This window comes from Notolabrus celidotus, chromosome 13, assembly GCF_009762535.1.
Source record: "Notolabrus celidotus isolate fNotCel1 chromosome 13, fNotCel1.pri, whole genome shotgun sequence".
NCBI classification, from domain to species: domain Eukaryota; kingdom Metazoa; phylum Chordata; class Actinopteri; order Labriformes; family Labridae; genus Notolabrus; species Notolabrus celidotus.
This window is the reverse complement of record NC_048284.1, coordinates 34,795,133-34,810,512: the sequence shown is the minus strand read 5'-3', so window position 1 is coordinate 34,810,512 and position 15,380 is coordinate 34,795,133. Positions and strand designations below refer to the sequence as shown.

General features: G+C 39.7%; 1 protein-coding gene across 1 annotated transcript in view; it reads left to right on the top strand.

Annotated features, from left to right (window-relative positions):
- cd2ap (CD2-associated protein) overlaps nucleotides 1-15,380 on the top strand; it is a 100,396-nt gene that overhangs the window by 68,315 nt on the left and 16,701 nt on the right. Inside the window, exons 11-16 of the mRNA XM_034699312.1 lie at nucleotides 426-462; nucleotides 5,481-5,546; nucleotides 5,823-5,955; nucleotides 6,116-6,225; nucleotides 7,642-7,754; nucleotides 11,150-11,233. Of these exons, the coding sequence (XP_034555203.1) occupies nucleotides 426-462; nucleotides 5,481-5,546; nucleotides 5,823-5,955; nucleotides 6,116-6,225; nucleotides 7,642-7,754; nucleotides 11,150-11,233 (543 nt within the window). The remainder of the gene's footprint in view (nucleotides 1-425; nucleotides 463-5,480; nucleotides 5,547-5,822; nucleotides 5,956-6,115; nucleotides 6,226-7,641; nucleotides 7,755-11,149; nucleotides 11,234-15,380) is intronic.

Genomic DNA, 15,380 nt, shown 5'->3' with positions numbered 1-15,380 from the left:
AAAGGAAATTACTCCTCATGACAGAAGGTGTGTTATGTAATGCTCTTTGTGTCTTGATGTGGCAGATGTACAGTTATCATCACTGAGTCATTGAAGTGAAGGTTGGTTCTTTAAACTGAGACATGGTGTTATGATGATTTCTTAAGGGTTATCTCTTTTTTTCCTGGGCGACCTGGCCAAGAATATCAGGAGCCAACAAACTCAGACAGAACATGTAGAGAAAATATGCAAAGATCAGTCTGGATTAATGACTTCTCAACGAGGATTTAAAAACATTCACGTAGCAAAACTTTACAATGTAACTGTGATTGTAGGTCGTTCCAGGCAAAAGGTGCAGAAAACCTCAAAGTAAAGAGTTCTCCTCTTTTCATTTTTTCCTCTTGTTTCATTGACCTGTTTTTAATCTCCCTCTCTCTCCCTGTCAGAAACCGAAGAAGCCTCCTCCTCCATTAAAAAGCATAGGTAAGGAATGCTCATCTTGCTCTCTCTCTCTCTCTCTTTCTCTCTCATTAGATTGTTGCACCTCATGGTAAGTGTGAGGAGATGCCACCACTTGATATGATACAGTTGTTCTGTAACTAAAGCTTGCTCATGTTGAACACTTTGACCTTTCCTTGATTCAGAATAGCAGAGGTGTATGAAAAGGAAGTGTACATGTAGTGTGCGTCAAAGGCTCAGCTCTATATAGAGGTATTTAGATACAGTCATTTTAAACAAAGCAACAGTCATGTAGAAAGCGGTGACTCAACAGGCACAGGCTAACTAAGCCTAGCCTACATTTTGTATTTAATTAAGCTAGCAGCTTCCAGGTAGTAAAGAAAACAACAAAAACAGGTAAATCAATAACACTTTTAAACCCAAAACCTCTGTGATTCTTTTGTTTTTTAACACCAAACATCAATCACAGGTTTTTATATTCATATTGGCATCATTCATAGACAATAGATTCCTTTCAATGCCTTGTTCAGGTAAACTTAAATCAATCAATCAATCAATCAATCAATCAATCAATCTTTATTTGTATAGCGCCAAATCACAACAAACGTTATCTCAAGACGCTTTTACAAACAGAGCAGGTCTAGACCACACTATGTCAAATTATGAACAGAGACCCAACACCAAGACAGGATAAGACTCAGTCTGACCCCACCTTAATCCACCATGAGCATTACACCTCGCAGTATTTAGCTAGTTACAGTGGAGAGGAAAAACTTCCTTTAAACAGGCAGAAACCTCGAGCAGAACCAGACTCATGTTAGACAGAGGGGAGTAAGAGAGAGAAGTGATAGTGATGAGTCGAGTCGTAAAAGCTGGAGTCCAGACCGTCCGTATCAGCTGGAGTCCAGATCGTCCACAGCAGGAGGACGTCTACGGCAGGTCAGAGGAATCTACGAGACAAGGGAGCTCAGGGACTCCAGAAAGGTCTATGGTTAGTAACTTTAATGGGACAGGCAGAGTTAAAGTAAGTGATGAAGGGGTTGGGGGGAAGAGGGTGAGCTAGGATCCCAGTGTGTCAGTGTGCCAGTTCCCCCGGCAGTCTAGGCCTATAGCAGCATGACAAAAGCTGGTCCAAGCCTGATCCAGCTCTAACTATAAGCTTTATCAAAAAGGAAAGTTTTAAGTCTACTCTTAAAAGTGGAGAGGGTGTCTGCCTCTCGGACCCTGACTGGTAGATGATTCCAAAGGAGAGGGGCCTGATAACTGAAGGTTCTACCTCCCATACTACTTTTAGAGATTTTAGGTACAACTAGCAAGCCTGCATGTTGGGAGCGTAGAGTTCTAGAGGGGTAATAGGGCACTATGAGCTCTTTAAGATACAAGGGTGCCTGATTTTTAAGGGCTTTGTAGGTTAAAAGAAGGATTTTAAATTCTATTCTACATTTTATTGGGAGCCAGTGTAGAGAAGCTAGCACCTCTAATCATATTGACTCTCCTGAATTAAAAATAACAGAGTATGTCAGTGACTTTGATTTTTCTCTGAACATTGTTTTACATTATTTTGTAATAAAACAAGTCCTTGACTTTCATAACACTGGAGTGTAGAAATCATGATGTGAGTGTAATAAGCGGGATAAAGTATCTTTCGCAGGTAGTTTTGGGAAATAGAATCCTGACAGGGTTAGACAAGACCCCGACTTGAAGCTGAGGGGTCTTTTCCACCCTGTCAGGATTCTATTTCCCATAGCCTGCTGATTTAGCATGCTAACTGAAGCTAACATTTTAGCCACATTGTTTTGATGCTAACTGAAGCTAACGGTTTTACCTCACCTTACGGTCTATGGTGTCAACAAGCAGAAGCTAAATGTGTCTGAACTCTTTTCTGTGGATTGATTTGACATGACATGTGATCAGTTTGACTCTGGTGTTACTCATGCTACTGAAAGTTAATAACCGCTGTCAAGGGGTTTTGAGAGCCAGGTAATGATCAGTCTTATTGATAACATGTATGACTAATTTTTGCATAACCATTATTGAATTTATAGCTGTTCTATAGGTAGATACCCACAACTCTACACAATAACACATTAAATTAACAATAAATGAGCTTTATATTATTATGTAAGATCTTATAATTTTCTACATCTATACAGGACTCTTAAAGCTGGGGTTGGTAATCAGATTTAGATCCACTTTTTGTCATACTGGTTAAAATGATCTTTATGTCCTGATGGTAATCAATACATGATGTGTTCCTAAAAAAGAGGTAAAAAAAACTGCTATCTACAGCCGAAGTAAACCTGGGAAAACACCAACCAATCACTGTTTTTTGGCTCCCCAAATTTTAAACCAATCAAATCCCGTTCAGCCGTTCTGCCCGCCTCCTGCGCGTACATTTCCCCGGCGTGTACTCTGAGTCCCTGTCTCCTGCCTCTACTTCCCCTGACTCTATTTACTGCCCCTCTCGCTCGTCCTCGGGCCTGTCCCCTCTGACCTGATGAGGTGCTTTGTTCAGGACTGTAGTCCGGATCAGAGTCTAAAAAGCTCTCACCAACAAGCAGAATAATTAATGACGTTCAGTAAGTCCTACAGAAATGTAGATGTATTGTAGCGTCCGTCCGGACGCTGTAGGGATGACGAGCCGATTGCTGAACATGTTGATCTTTAATAACCGGTCACTGTCGGCCGTGATCACGCCAACCAACAAAACAACAATCAATGTTTGAATGAATGAAGAACTTCTCCTCATGTCTCTCCCACTCTCACACTCTGCACCTCTCCTGATGCCTTCACTGACCGTCAACACTGTAGGAATTAAGAACATCTACACTGAACACGTTTAACAAACAGTAGAGCTGTTACAGTATTATATATGTGTTATAACTTTTCTCCTGATATCATGTCACCAGTACAACTGGATAATGCTAGCATGATAGTTGTGAGTGCTAACAGCAGCCATGTTTGTTTGTGTTTTTAACTTTCACTATGAGAATGTTTTGGTGAGGACCGGTTTTGAATCAGTCACCATCATATGGTCGCAAGTCAGCTGCGCTCGTGCATGTGAGCGGGGGGGGCGTCGTTTTGGAGGAGCTCCCAGGGAGGAGGGGAGGGGTTAGACGGAGTCATGAGGAAAAGCTACATTCAAATTCATGCTGGTTTTCCGAGACTACCAACCCCAGCTTTAACTTTGAATATTTTCCTTTGATATACTAATATGCTATTTCCATGTTACTTATGATCAATCACAAAAACTCAGTTTCAATGTAACCAAATATCCCCGTTTGTTTTAATATTAAGAGACAATTTATCCAGCTCTCTTTCAACACCGCCAAAAGTTATTTTACTTTTCTTCCAGAAAAAAAAAACGTACATTGATATCTACACTGTTGATATCATTGATATAAAGTATAAACGGTTTTGGATCAGTAACTGATCCATTCATTGTTTGACAGCATGGGTCAGCAGACATCAACCAATACGGCTGAGCAATAAAATGAAATTAAAAAGTGGATAACCACAGTGTCAATACTGTTTTGAATCTTTTGTTTTATTTATTTATTTATTTTTTATGTCTTGTTTACTATCAATGTGAAAATAGGACAAAGAATAATATAGGGCTTGGACCCTTCACTTCTTTATAACACAATAAAAATTCCCTACAAGTTAATGTCTTGTGTTCAGTTTAGTGTTATCTTTGCAATAAAGTGAAATCTCTCAAAGTGGAGTATATGGTCTCAGTCTTATTCATTCAGGTAGATTAACGACCTGGATTTAAGAAACACTTTTTATATTGAGTTGTTGTATTGTTTTTCAGTGTTCACTGAAAACACTGAAGTGCTAACGACTGAATAAGTTCAATACATGCATGTGAGGCTGATGACAAATCATGAGTCATGATCAGTCAGAATAATCAGGATTGTACTCGAGCAGCCTTAGTGTTGGGGATTTAGTGTAACAGTAATAACAGTAGTGCCTCGTATCAGCACTGAGATTTAACTTTACCAAAATACACTACCAGTCAAAAGTTTGGACACACCTTCTCATTCAATGGTTTTTATTTATTTTAAGTATTTTCAACATTGTAGATTAATACTGAAGACATCAAAACTATGAAATAATCTGGTTTTACCATAATCTGGATTACAACAGTAGTCAAATAGGGCTATCCATTGTGTGCTAACCCTACCTCTGAACAACACAACTGATGGTCTCAAACACATTAAGAAGGCAAGTCATTCTACAAATGAACTCTTGACAAGGCTCATGTTCATTAGAAACCATTCCAGGAGACCACTTCATGAAGCAGACTGAGAGAATACCAAGAGTGTGCAAAGCTGTCATGAAGGAAAAAGGGGGCTACTTTACAGAATCTAAAATCTAAAACAGATTCTGCTTTGTTTAACACTTTATGTTCATTCAATAATTCCATATATGTTCTTTCATAGTTTTGATGTCTTCAGTATTAATCTACAGTGTTTACAATCATTACAATAAATACAAACCCTTGAATGAGAAGGTGTTTCCAAACTTTTGACTGGTAGTGTCTGCATGCTTCATTGTTTTCTGTCTGCACAAGAGAGATAGCAGTGTCACTGTTGCTTTACCGGTGCATTTCCATCAAACATCTGGTAGGAGTAAAATCTCTGCACATTATTTCATAGTTTTAATAGTTGGTGGTGCAGGCTTTGTTTCTGCTTGACTGTGACAGTAAATGGTTGAAACCTGAAAATGTTAAAAAAAAAAATAGCCTTGGCCGTCTAAGCAGTTTGGTCTTCTGTGTTCTCTATCAGACAGGTTTGAATTGTTCTTTCATGTAAGCCGCGTTTCAAGTTATTCAGGCGCAACAACCAAACACTTGTGAGAACCAACAGGAAGTTCCCCAGAGCCAAAACATCTTTTCTTCTCATGTTGAATTGAAACAGTGACCAGACAGTTTGTGTGTCTGATGCTGCCTCTGTCTCGTGGTGTAAAGGCTTCAGCAGCTGATCAGTGGTATGTGAGTTGAATGTTCGGCAGAAAGCTGACTGTGTTTCATTTTTCAGCTCCGAAGCCAGAGGTTCCCAGAAGCGCCGATAGGAGGCTTCACCCCACCAGACCAGAGGACCGAGGTAAACACCGACCCCTCCAAACCTTCCCTGCTCCTTATTCAAACTGCAGCATGGTCTAGTGGTTTAAGCCTGCACCTAGTGTACTGAGGCGATGGTCCTCATCCTTGCAGCAGTTGCTGGTTTCTCTCCTGCCATGACCCTCTGCTGCATGTCGTCCCCATCTCTGTACTCCCCACGTGTCCTCCTTAATGATTAAAAGTCACACTGCTCCTGAACTGTTTTTATGTTTTCCCTTTTCTAGTGTTTCTCACTTCTTCTCTTGTTTATCTGTTTCAGTTGACAAGCCATCCAAGCCTGCAGCTCCCGTGGTCCCACCCAAGAAGCCAGTCCCTCCTCCTGTTAAAGGCAGACCGGGGATCCTTCCACCAAAACGGCCTGACAAGCCTCTTGCTCCCTCACCAAACCTCAAGTTAGTCCGTTGTCCCCGCCTCTGTTGCCCATCAGTGCTAAATTCTCCTTTTCAAAACCACGTCTTCATGAACAGACTCTGGAGGGAGGGGACATATTTTGACATAAATACCAGACACTTCATGTCTTATGTCTTTTCATTGTTTTCCTCTGAACTGCAGGCACAATGGAGAGGTGCCTTCTACACGATCAAAGCCTGACTTTGAGTCATTAATGCCTGTAAAGCCCAAAACACTCTCTGTGGAGTTGGGGGAGAAGCCCTCAGAGACAGGTACGTACAGTGAGCCCTACAGACTCAATCAATCAATCAATCTTTATTTGTGTAGCGCCAAAACACAACAAATGTTTTCTCAAGACTCTTTTACAAACAGAGCAAGTCTAGACCACTCTATGTCAAATTATGAACAGAGACCCAACACCAAGACTGGATAAGACTCAGTCTGACCCCACCTTAATCCACCATGAGCATTGCACCTCACAGTATTTAGCTAGTTACAGCGGAGAGGACAAACTTCCTTTGATAGACAGCCATCTGCCTCGACCGAGTTGGGTCTGGAAAGAGGGATAGAGGAGAATAAGACAGAGAGGGAGCAGCAGTGGCGGTTCTAGACCAATTTCACCGGGGGGGGGGCCAGGATGGGGCCAAGGGTGTTGTCAGAAGGACACATTCAACCCTGACAAAAGAGACTTAGAAGGGCGATGATGGGCTGAGAACAAACTTGCAAAAAAACAGTGCATCCCTATATACTAGACATATATACTACTGTGTACTATATCAACATGCAGACTGACAGCAGCTGTTTGGCTGAGTCCCTAAGCGCTCTAAGGGATTGGAACCAAGTGCCACACGCATGTGTTCCGCCTGTAACATCGGCACGATACCTAAGCTTTTTTTATTGTATAATATTTGTTTGGTGTGAGGGGGGGCCACAGGGGGGTCCAGGTTCAGTTTTACAGGGGCACTGGCCCCTGTTGGCCCCTCCCCAGAACCGCCACTGGGGAGCAGTGATAGTGATGACACAAGTAGTAGTATCTGTTGCCGCTGGAGTCCAGCACGTCCGTATCAGCTGGAGTCTGGAACGTCCACAGCAGGAGGACGTCTACTGCAGCTCAGAGGAACCTACGAGACAAGGGAGCTCAGGGACTCCAGAAAGGTCTATGGTTAGTCACTTTAATGTGACAGGGAGACTTAAAGTAAGTGATGAGGGGGTCGGGGGGTCGGGGGTGAGATAGGATTCCAGTGTGTCAGTGCGCTAGTTCCCCCGACAGTCTAAGCCTATAGCAGCATAACTAAGAGCTGGTCCAAGCCTGATCCAGCTCTAACTATAAGCTTTATCAAAAAGGAAAGTTTGAAGTCTACTCTTAAAAGTAGAGAGGGTGTCTGCCTCCCGGACACTGACTGGTAGATGATTCCAAAGGAGAAGGGCCTGATAACTGAAGGTTCTACCTCCCGTACTACTTTTAGAGACTTTAGGTACTGTTTCTAATCATCCTTTATTCAATAAGCTGAGCATGTTTTGATAACAGGAAATGGTGAACTAAACACAAAACACTTGACCTCATTGACTACCATCCTCTTCAGATGTTTCTTAAATGTGCTCTTCAGAAGTCCAGATTCATGAACCGTTCTTAAACAATTATTTTTCCCTTCCATATTGAATTCTTGTTCTCTGGCTCTCTCACGCAGATCTGATGAGTTTTGATGAGTTGTCGTCTACCTCGGAGAAGCTCTCTCACCTGACTGCTAACAGACCAAAGATGCCTGGAAGGAGACTGCCTGCCCAGTTTGGAGGACACTCGGTGAGCACAAAGATAACGACAGTTTAGGAAAAGCTAAATCCACCACTTGAGGTGCATTTCCACCAAGAGTTCCGGGTCTTTTAGCCCCCAGAACTACTTTCCCCTGAACTAAAAGGTTCCTGTGCCCCCATTGTTGTCTGCGTTTCGACCACGGGCTGAAGTCCTGGGTAGATTGTGCAAATCAGGCAAATCAGAAAAAAAAAAGTAAATGCACTAAACCACCAGACCAGTAGAGGGCAGTAAAACAAAGAGGAATGCCATTCATCACAGATGACACCATAGAAGCAGACGGACAGGCAGGTATCAGTATGAGCAACTAACTGACTGATTCCACGTCAGTTAGCGTTGGCGGTGATGGATTCTGCAAAAAAAAAAAATCGATTCATGCAGATTTAGCATGCTAACCGAAGCTAATGTTTTAGCCACATTGTTTTGATGCTAACTGAAGCTAACGGTTCCCCCTCACCTTACGGTCTATGGTGTCAATAAGCAGAAGTTAAATGTGTCTGAACTCTTTTCTGTGGATTGATTTGACATGACGTGTGATCAGTTTGTCTCTGGTGTTTATCATGTTAGTGAAAGTTAATAACCATCGTCAAGGGGTTTGGACCAATCAGAATCAAGTATCTTACACAGCTGAAAGATCAGTAAGAGAGCTGTGTCAAAAAATAACATATCGAATGTTGAGACTGTAAAGGCTATTGTTTTATGAAAATATGTTTGATCATTTAAATTGTTATACTTAAAACTAGGGATGTAAGGATACACAACCCATGATTTGATTCAAATCCCGATTTTTAGTTCACGATTCACTCACGATTTCAAGGAAACTGGATTGAACTCAAAAATTTAAAGAACTATTATTTTATTAAAATTCTCAGATATGGACAGTTGGGATATATATTTGTTCTCTTATATTTCTTTGTAAACAAAGTCATCCTTTTTCATTTAAGGTGTGTTGTAATTCAAATTAAACCACTGCACACTTTTTTTTCAGCAACTTGCAAAAAAACTAAAATCACCGTACAAAAATACCTTGTTGGAAAATTTCAGAACAATTCTAGAGGAATGGAAAGTGAACAATTCCCAAATGAAAGTATTAAATATTAAAAATGATATATAATATATGTATATTATAAATAATCTGTGTGGATGCATGGTCATACAGTGAAGACTCAGACTATAACGTGGATTTACTGCAACAGGACAACTGAACAGAATCATATTTCAGACTCACAGTGTCCAGTTTTCTCCTTCTTATTGAGAAAAATAAGCATTTAAACACAGTCAGGTGTCAGCCGGGAGGTCAACCGGGTCAGAAGCAGTCCGGCAGCGGAGAGAAAAAGCGCTCGTGGAGACCTGTCACTCAGCTGCAGCCCCCAGCTGAGCGTCTCCGCTGTGATCAACACCTTCAGTCAGCTGATTCTGAAACATGCTTTCAACTTAAAACACCTCCACCTAGCGAGGGTTGAGAGAGCAGCAAGAGACTTCATGATGTTGAACAAGCAGAGTATCATGCAGATAGCGCCTCCTACTGTTAAAAAATAATATCCAGTTACAAATGTTGTTTTTTTACCAATTTGCGATATATTCTGAAAACCCTACTTAAAACATGTTTTCAGAAAGTTCGGAAAGTGACGACAAATCACTGAATATTCTTTTATATAAAATAGGGATGTACATTTTAAGTATTTTCCGTGATCGATTTTTGGAAATGTTAACGATCAATTATCGATTAATTGATAAAAAAAAACATTATTATTCTTACGTCAAAAACAATGCCAAATATGTTGTTTTCCCCCTAAATTGTATTTTCTACAGCAACAAAATGCATATAACTGACAGGATTGAATACGGGTACATGTTTGACACGCAGAATATCAATGAACAGGCTCATTAAAATATTCTCCACGGACATAATCTTATAAAGTGAAGGCTGAGACTACTAACAGAAAATTACTTCAGACTCACAGTGTCCAGTTTTCTGTCTACTCGTTCTTATTGAGAAAGATAAACATGTGTATTCGGTCAGGTGTCAGCCGGGAGCGCAACTGGGTCATAAAAGCCCAGACGGCTCTGATGTTGCTGGTCAGCAAACATAGTGTACCTGAATTTCCCACCTGTCTGTTGCCTTTGTATCCAAAGGTGGGAAATGTCCTGTTTATAGTTAGTAGAACCTTCGTGTCTGTGTCGTTGTTGGCAGCAGTTTTGTATTGATCCCCTTTAAAAAGCGCACAGGGAGACCTGACGCGCAGCCGCAGCCGCAGCCACCAGCTGAGCGTCTCCGCTGTGCACAACACCTTTAACAGCTGATTCACATCCAAACATGCTTTAAACTTAAAACACCTCCCTGATAGATGAGTGTAATATGAGACCACATGATGTTTGTTCCACGTGACGGAAAATTGATAACAAAAATGTCTGTTTCGAGTAATTTCTTAACAATCAATTAATCGATACTCGATTATTTGTGGTCATCCCTAATATAAAAACATCATCTCTCATCTAATGATCCACAGGTTAGTCATATGGAGGGGAATTTTAAAAATCAAAGCCGAAAACCCACACTGGATGGATGTGATCTGCAAGCACTGGGGCAGGGCTGAATTTAAAATAGACAGTTGCAGACTCTGTAGTGGAAGTCACTGCATGGGCTCAAAACCACTTCCAAAAACACTGCTGCATCCACCACTGTAGGTTAAAGCTGAACCATGCAAAGCAGAAACCTTATAAAAACATGATACAGAAACTTCTCTGGACCTGAGCCCGTTTAACATGGTCTGAGGATTCAAAATTTCACTTGACACTTTTTAAATCCTGGATTGAGATCCTGGTTGGCTAAAGATCATTCAGACACTGAGGTGAGAATACTCCACAAAGTTTATTTAATAATAATCTCCTGTGATCTCTAACAAGTCCGATGCCCTTCAGTCCGTGTTGATTTGAGTCTTTTCTCACTTTCTGCTCCGATTGATCGTCTCTCCGTGGACTTCCTGTGTCTCCTCCAGTCCTTAACTCTCTGTAACCTGGCCCCCTCCTCTCTGTCTCTCACATTCTGTCAGGCTCTCTCTGACTCACACACCAGGTTGTGTGAGGACGCAGCAGCTTCCCCCATGTCGTTTCCAACACCAGAGACACTTTTTAAACTCACACCATGATAGTTGCTTCTTTCACGACATGAAACAAGTCCTTCCATAAAAAGCCTCCCTCTCCTTTCACCAGCTTTAGAGCAGACCTTTAGTCATTTGTCTGGATCAATATCATGAAGTCACCTTCAGATGTCACAGATAATCCACTCAGACCCCTCCTTTACGTATGGAGTGTATCACTAAGAAATATATTCTGTATATGAATGAATATCAATCAAACTCTTCATAAAAGCTCTTGTCTTGCAGCCAAACAAGGAAACAAACGTGGAGAAGTCTTTCAAGATGGATGAAGAGGAAACGACCAAACCAAAGCTCACAGAAACCAGAAAGGTAAATAAGATGGCAACAGATTTCAGTTTCAAGGACATAGGGCTGGGCGATAATTCGATAACGATAATTATCACATTATAATCTTACTCAATAGAAATATAACAAATGTTTGATGAAAATTCAATATATATAAACCTGTAATTACACCTCCAAACCACTGGAAAGGGGGGCACTAATGAGCCATAAATGCTAGTTGCCAGCCAACATTAGGCAGAAGAAGAAGCAGCCATTAAGCAGCCAATCATGTCGCAGGGTGAGAGGTAGGCGGAGCTTAAAGACATTTGGAGCAGAATGTAAACACAGCTGAAACGAGCGACAGAGACACTGAAATGAAGAAATCTCAAAACCCAGAGTCGTTAGTCTGACACTGAGTCGACTCTGTGTTAACTATTAACTTCATACACTTCATTAAATATAATTTCAGGATGTGGGGAAAGGAAGAGCACAGAGACAACTTCTGCTGTGCATTTCTAACATGTTTAATGTCCACCACGACCATCAACAAATCTCATCTTACACTAAAGACCTGCTTCCTGTTAGCACCGTCAGAAATGATGGATTCAAGAAGTTCATCAGAAAACTAAATCCAGATACAAACTAACAAACTGTCTTCAACTTTCACTCAGGAGCAAAAATCTGACTTTAAATTGAAATGAAATAATGATTGATATTTATCGTGATAGTTATGGATATCCACTGATATGAAATATTTTATCGTGATAACATCATTTTCAATATCGCCCAGCTCTACAAGATCATCAAGGTTTCCCGCTCTGTGCAGAGTTTTTCCCTGCATGTCAGCGATGATTGCACTAAAAAGAAAACATATTTCTAAAATGTCATCACTTAGATTTAAACTTTAGCAAAATGCCCAATGGAGACCATGTGGGAGAACCTGTTTCCTCCAGGTGGTCCGGTTTGAGTCATTACGGTGTGGTTAGGTAAACCCCGATCTTACTGGCACTTCTACAGAGACCTGTAGCCTTTAACGCTTCACTCAGGAATCAATCAATCAATCTTTATTCATAGAGCGCTTTTCAAACAATGACATTGTAACACAAAGTGCTGTGAATAAAAACAACTTAACATAGAATAAATTAAAAAAGAAATATATATGTAAAAACCAAAATAAAAAGACCCCCCCCATCCTTATCCCAACCCCAGCCCTGAATCCAAAACCCACCCCAAGATCCTAAAGCTAAGAACACAATATATGCAACAATAATAATAATAATAATAATAATAATAATAATACTAATAAAATCAATCAATCAATGAAAAACAAAAAAGAAGTTGCTGAACGAACTGAGGAAACTCTCTCATGATATCTTAATGAGGAAACACTGGAGGAAACATAAGATGTTAAAACTCAACACAGGAAATAAAACTCACCAAAATAAAATACATTACTAAGATAATAAAACACTAAAATATTTTTAAAAATCAAAGAAATTAAGATGCTACACTTAAAATAAATATATTTAATAAAATAAAATAAATAAAAAGTGACTAAAATTTGAACTAGATAATAAATAACTAAATTAATTAATTAATTAATTAATTAATAGATAAATAAATAAATAAATAAAAAGTGACTAAAATTTGAACTAGATAATAAATAAATAAATAAATAAATTCGTTAATAAATAAATAAATTAAAAAAAGTGACAAAAATGTGAACTAGATTATAAATAAATAAAAAGTGACTACAATTTGAACTAGATAATGAATAAATAAATAAATAAATAAATAAAAAGTCACAAAAATTTGAACTAGATTATAAATAAATAAATAAATAAAGTAAATAAATTATAAGAATTTATAAGAATAAAACTCAGTTAAAAGCGAGACTAAAGACTGTCGGTCTTGAGTTTGCTTTTAAGCGTTTTGATGTTGTGTTGGCTCAGGAACGTCTTGATTTTCACCTCAGTGTGTATGTTAACAATAAGAATAGAAGGCCTTCTTCCTGCAAGCAGCACATGAAGACACAAAAACATCCATCACTTTACATCTCAGGGCTTTGAGGGTTTGTTGAGCCGCATTTTGTAATAACGGTGCATTTTGTAATAAACGTCCAAAATGTAATAACTTATTACATAATGCGGCAAAATTTATCACAAAATGCGTTGGGGCAGTTTATTACAAAATGTGGCAATTTTTTACAAAATGCGGCTTATTACAAAATGAAATGAAAAAGTTATTACATTTTGGACGTTTATTACAAAATGCACCGTTATTACAAAATGCGGCTCAACAGGGTTATTGTCTATAGAGGGGAATGGTGAAGCAGGGATGTGAGGGGGTAAGGGTGAGGGGGTCCTCCCCTTGAGAGCGGTAACATGACGTAAGCAGAAAAAGGAAACAAAGGCTCTCTATCTCTCAGCCATCTGTACCAATTAAAAACACTCTGTTTTCCTCTGTTAATATCGACACGTCAGAAAGGTGAGAAGATAGTTTATAATTAGGAGTCAGTGTGAGGACCCGACCATACGTCCTCAGGATTATTTTCTTATTTCTGTTTGAACAAAACAATCCCACTGTACTCATGAAATCTGCACACACGTCAGGTATTGTGTAAAATGTTATATTTTATTGTTGTTGGGTTTAGGCATTGGAAATTGTCTCTCCAGCGCCCCCTAGCACTTTTTAACAGTTCACCTGGAAGGATGTTTTTTTGTAGACAAAATAAAGTCTCAGCACATTCTGGTCAAACGTCAACAGGAAGTCAGCAGTTTGGAAAAAAAAGAGGATCAACTCTACATTCATCTGATAGGTTTATACGCCTGTGTACAGGCAACTGAATACAAGAGATCTATACTACCAGTCAAAGAAACACCTTCTCATTCAAGGGTTTGTATTTATTGTGATGATTGTAAACACTGTAGATTAATACTGAAGACATCAAAACTATCAAAGAACATATATGGAATTATTGAATGAACCAAAAAAGTGTTAAACAAAGCAGAATCTGTTTTAGATTTTAGATTCTGTAAAGTAGCCCCCTTTTTCCTTCATGACAGCTTTGCACACTCTTGGTATTCTCTCAGTCTGCTTCATGAAGTGGTCTTCCTGGAATGGTTTCTAATGAACATGAGCCTTGTCAAGAGTTCATTTGTAGAATGACTTGTCTTCTTAATGTGTTTGAGACCATCAGTTGTGTTGTTCAGAGGTAGGGTTAGTACACAATGGATAGTCCTATTTGACTACTGTTGTAATCCAGATTATGGTAAAACCAGATTATTTCATAGTTTTGATGTCTTCAGTATTAATCTACAATGTTGACAATAATTAAAATAAATAAAAACCATTGAATGAGAAGGTGTGTCCAAACTTTAGACTGATAGTGTAAATGATGAACAATCCTGAAGCTTCTGTAAGTCAAAGAGTGTTGGGGTGACGAGCCCTCAAAGTGGGTGTTTTGCCATGTAACAGGAAGTAGTTTTTATCACAGCCTTCAGCCTGATTTATACTTCTGTGTTGAATCGTAGGATGTAGCCTACGTAGCTCCCATTCCTATGTAGAGGCCTACACATGTAGCTGACGCTCATCACCTCTTAAATGTAACTATGACTCAAATCGAAGCGGACCGCAGACCTGTGATTGGTTCCCTCTGCGGCATTGTATTTCCTGCATTTACAGCACTTCCGATCAACCCGCTCATCAGCCGTGTATTTCATCTCCTCCTCTCTATTCTTCATGTAATCATGTCTGTATGATCAACAGCAACATGTATCAGCTGTAGATTAACAGAACACGCTCTGAATCTCTGTGGAACAGTGAACAGATCATAGTGGGGCCGGAAACAGGCGACTATCAGAGAGACTGCACTGCCCTCAAGCAGGGGGAGTATTGTTGCACGACACAGACACATAGACTCAAAAATATGTAGAGTTCACGTCCGCTTCAACCACTGCTAAGTAGGATCATCATAGAGGTAAATACCCACCTTTACAAGCAATAGAAGAGATCCAGGTGTGAACAGTGCCATGCTGCCACTCTAAGAGCTAAAGTTCCAACACCATTTAGACATATCTGCATCATCTTTGATATCCTTGAGATGTCCGTCTCATCCTGAACACATCAACTTTGAACATTTTTCATATAAACACAGCACCACCCTCTGGAAACAGGAAGATACTGCTTCTAT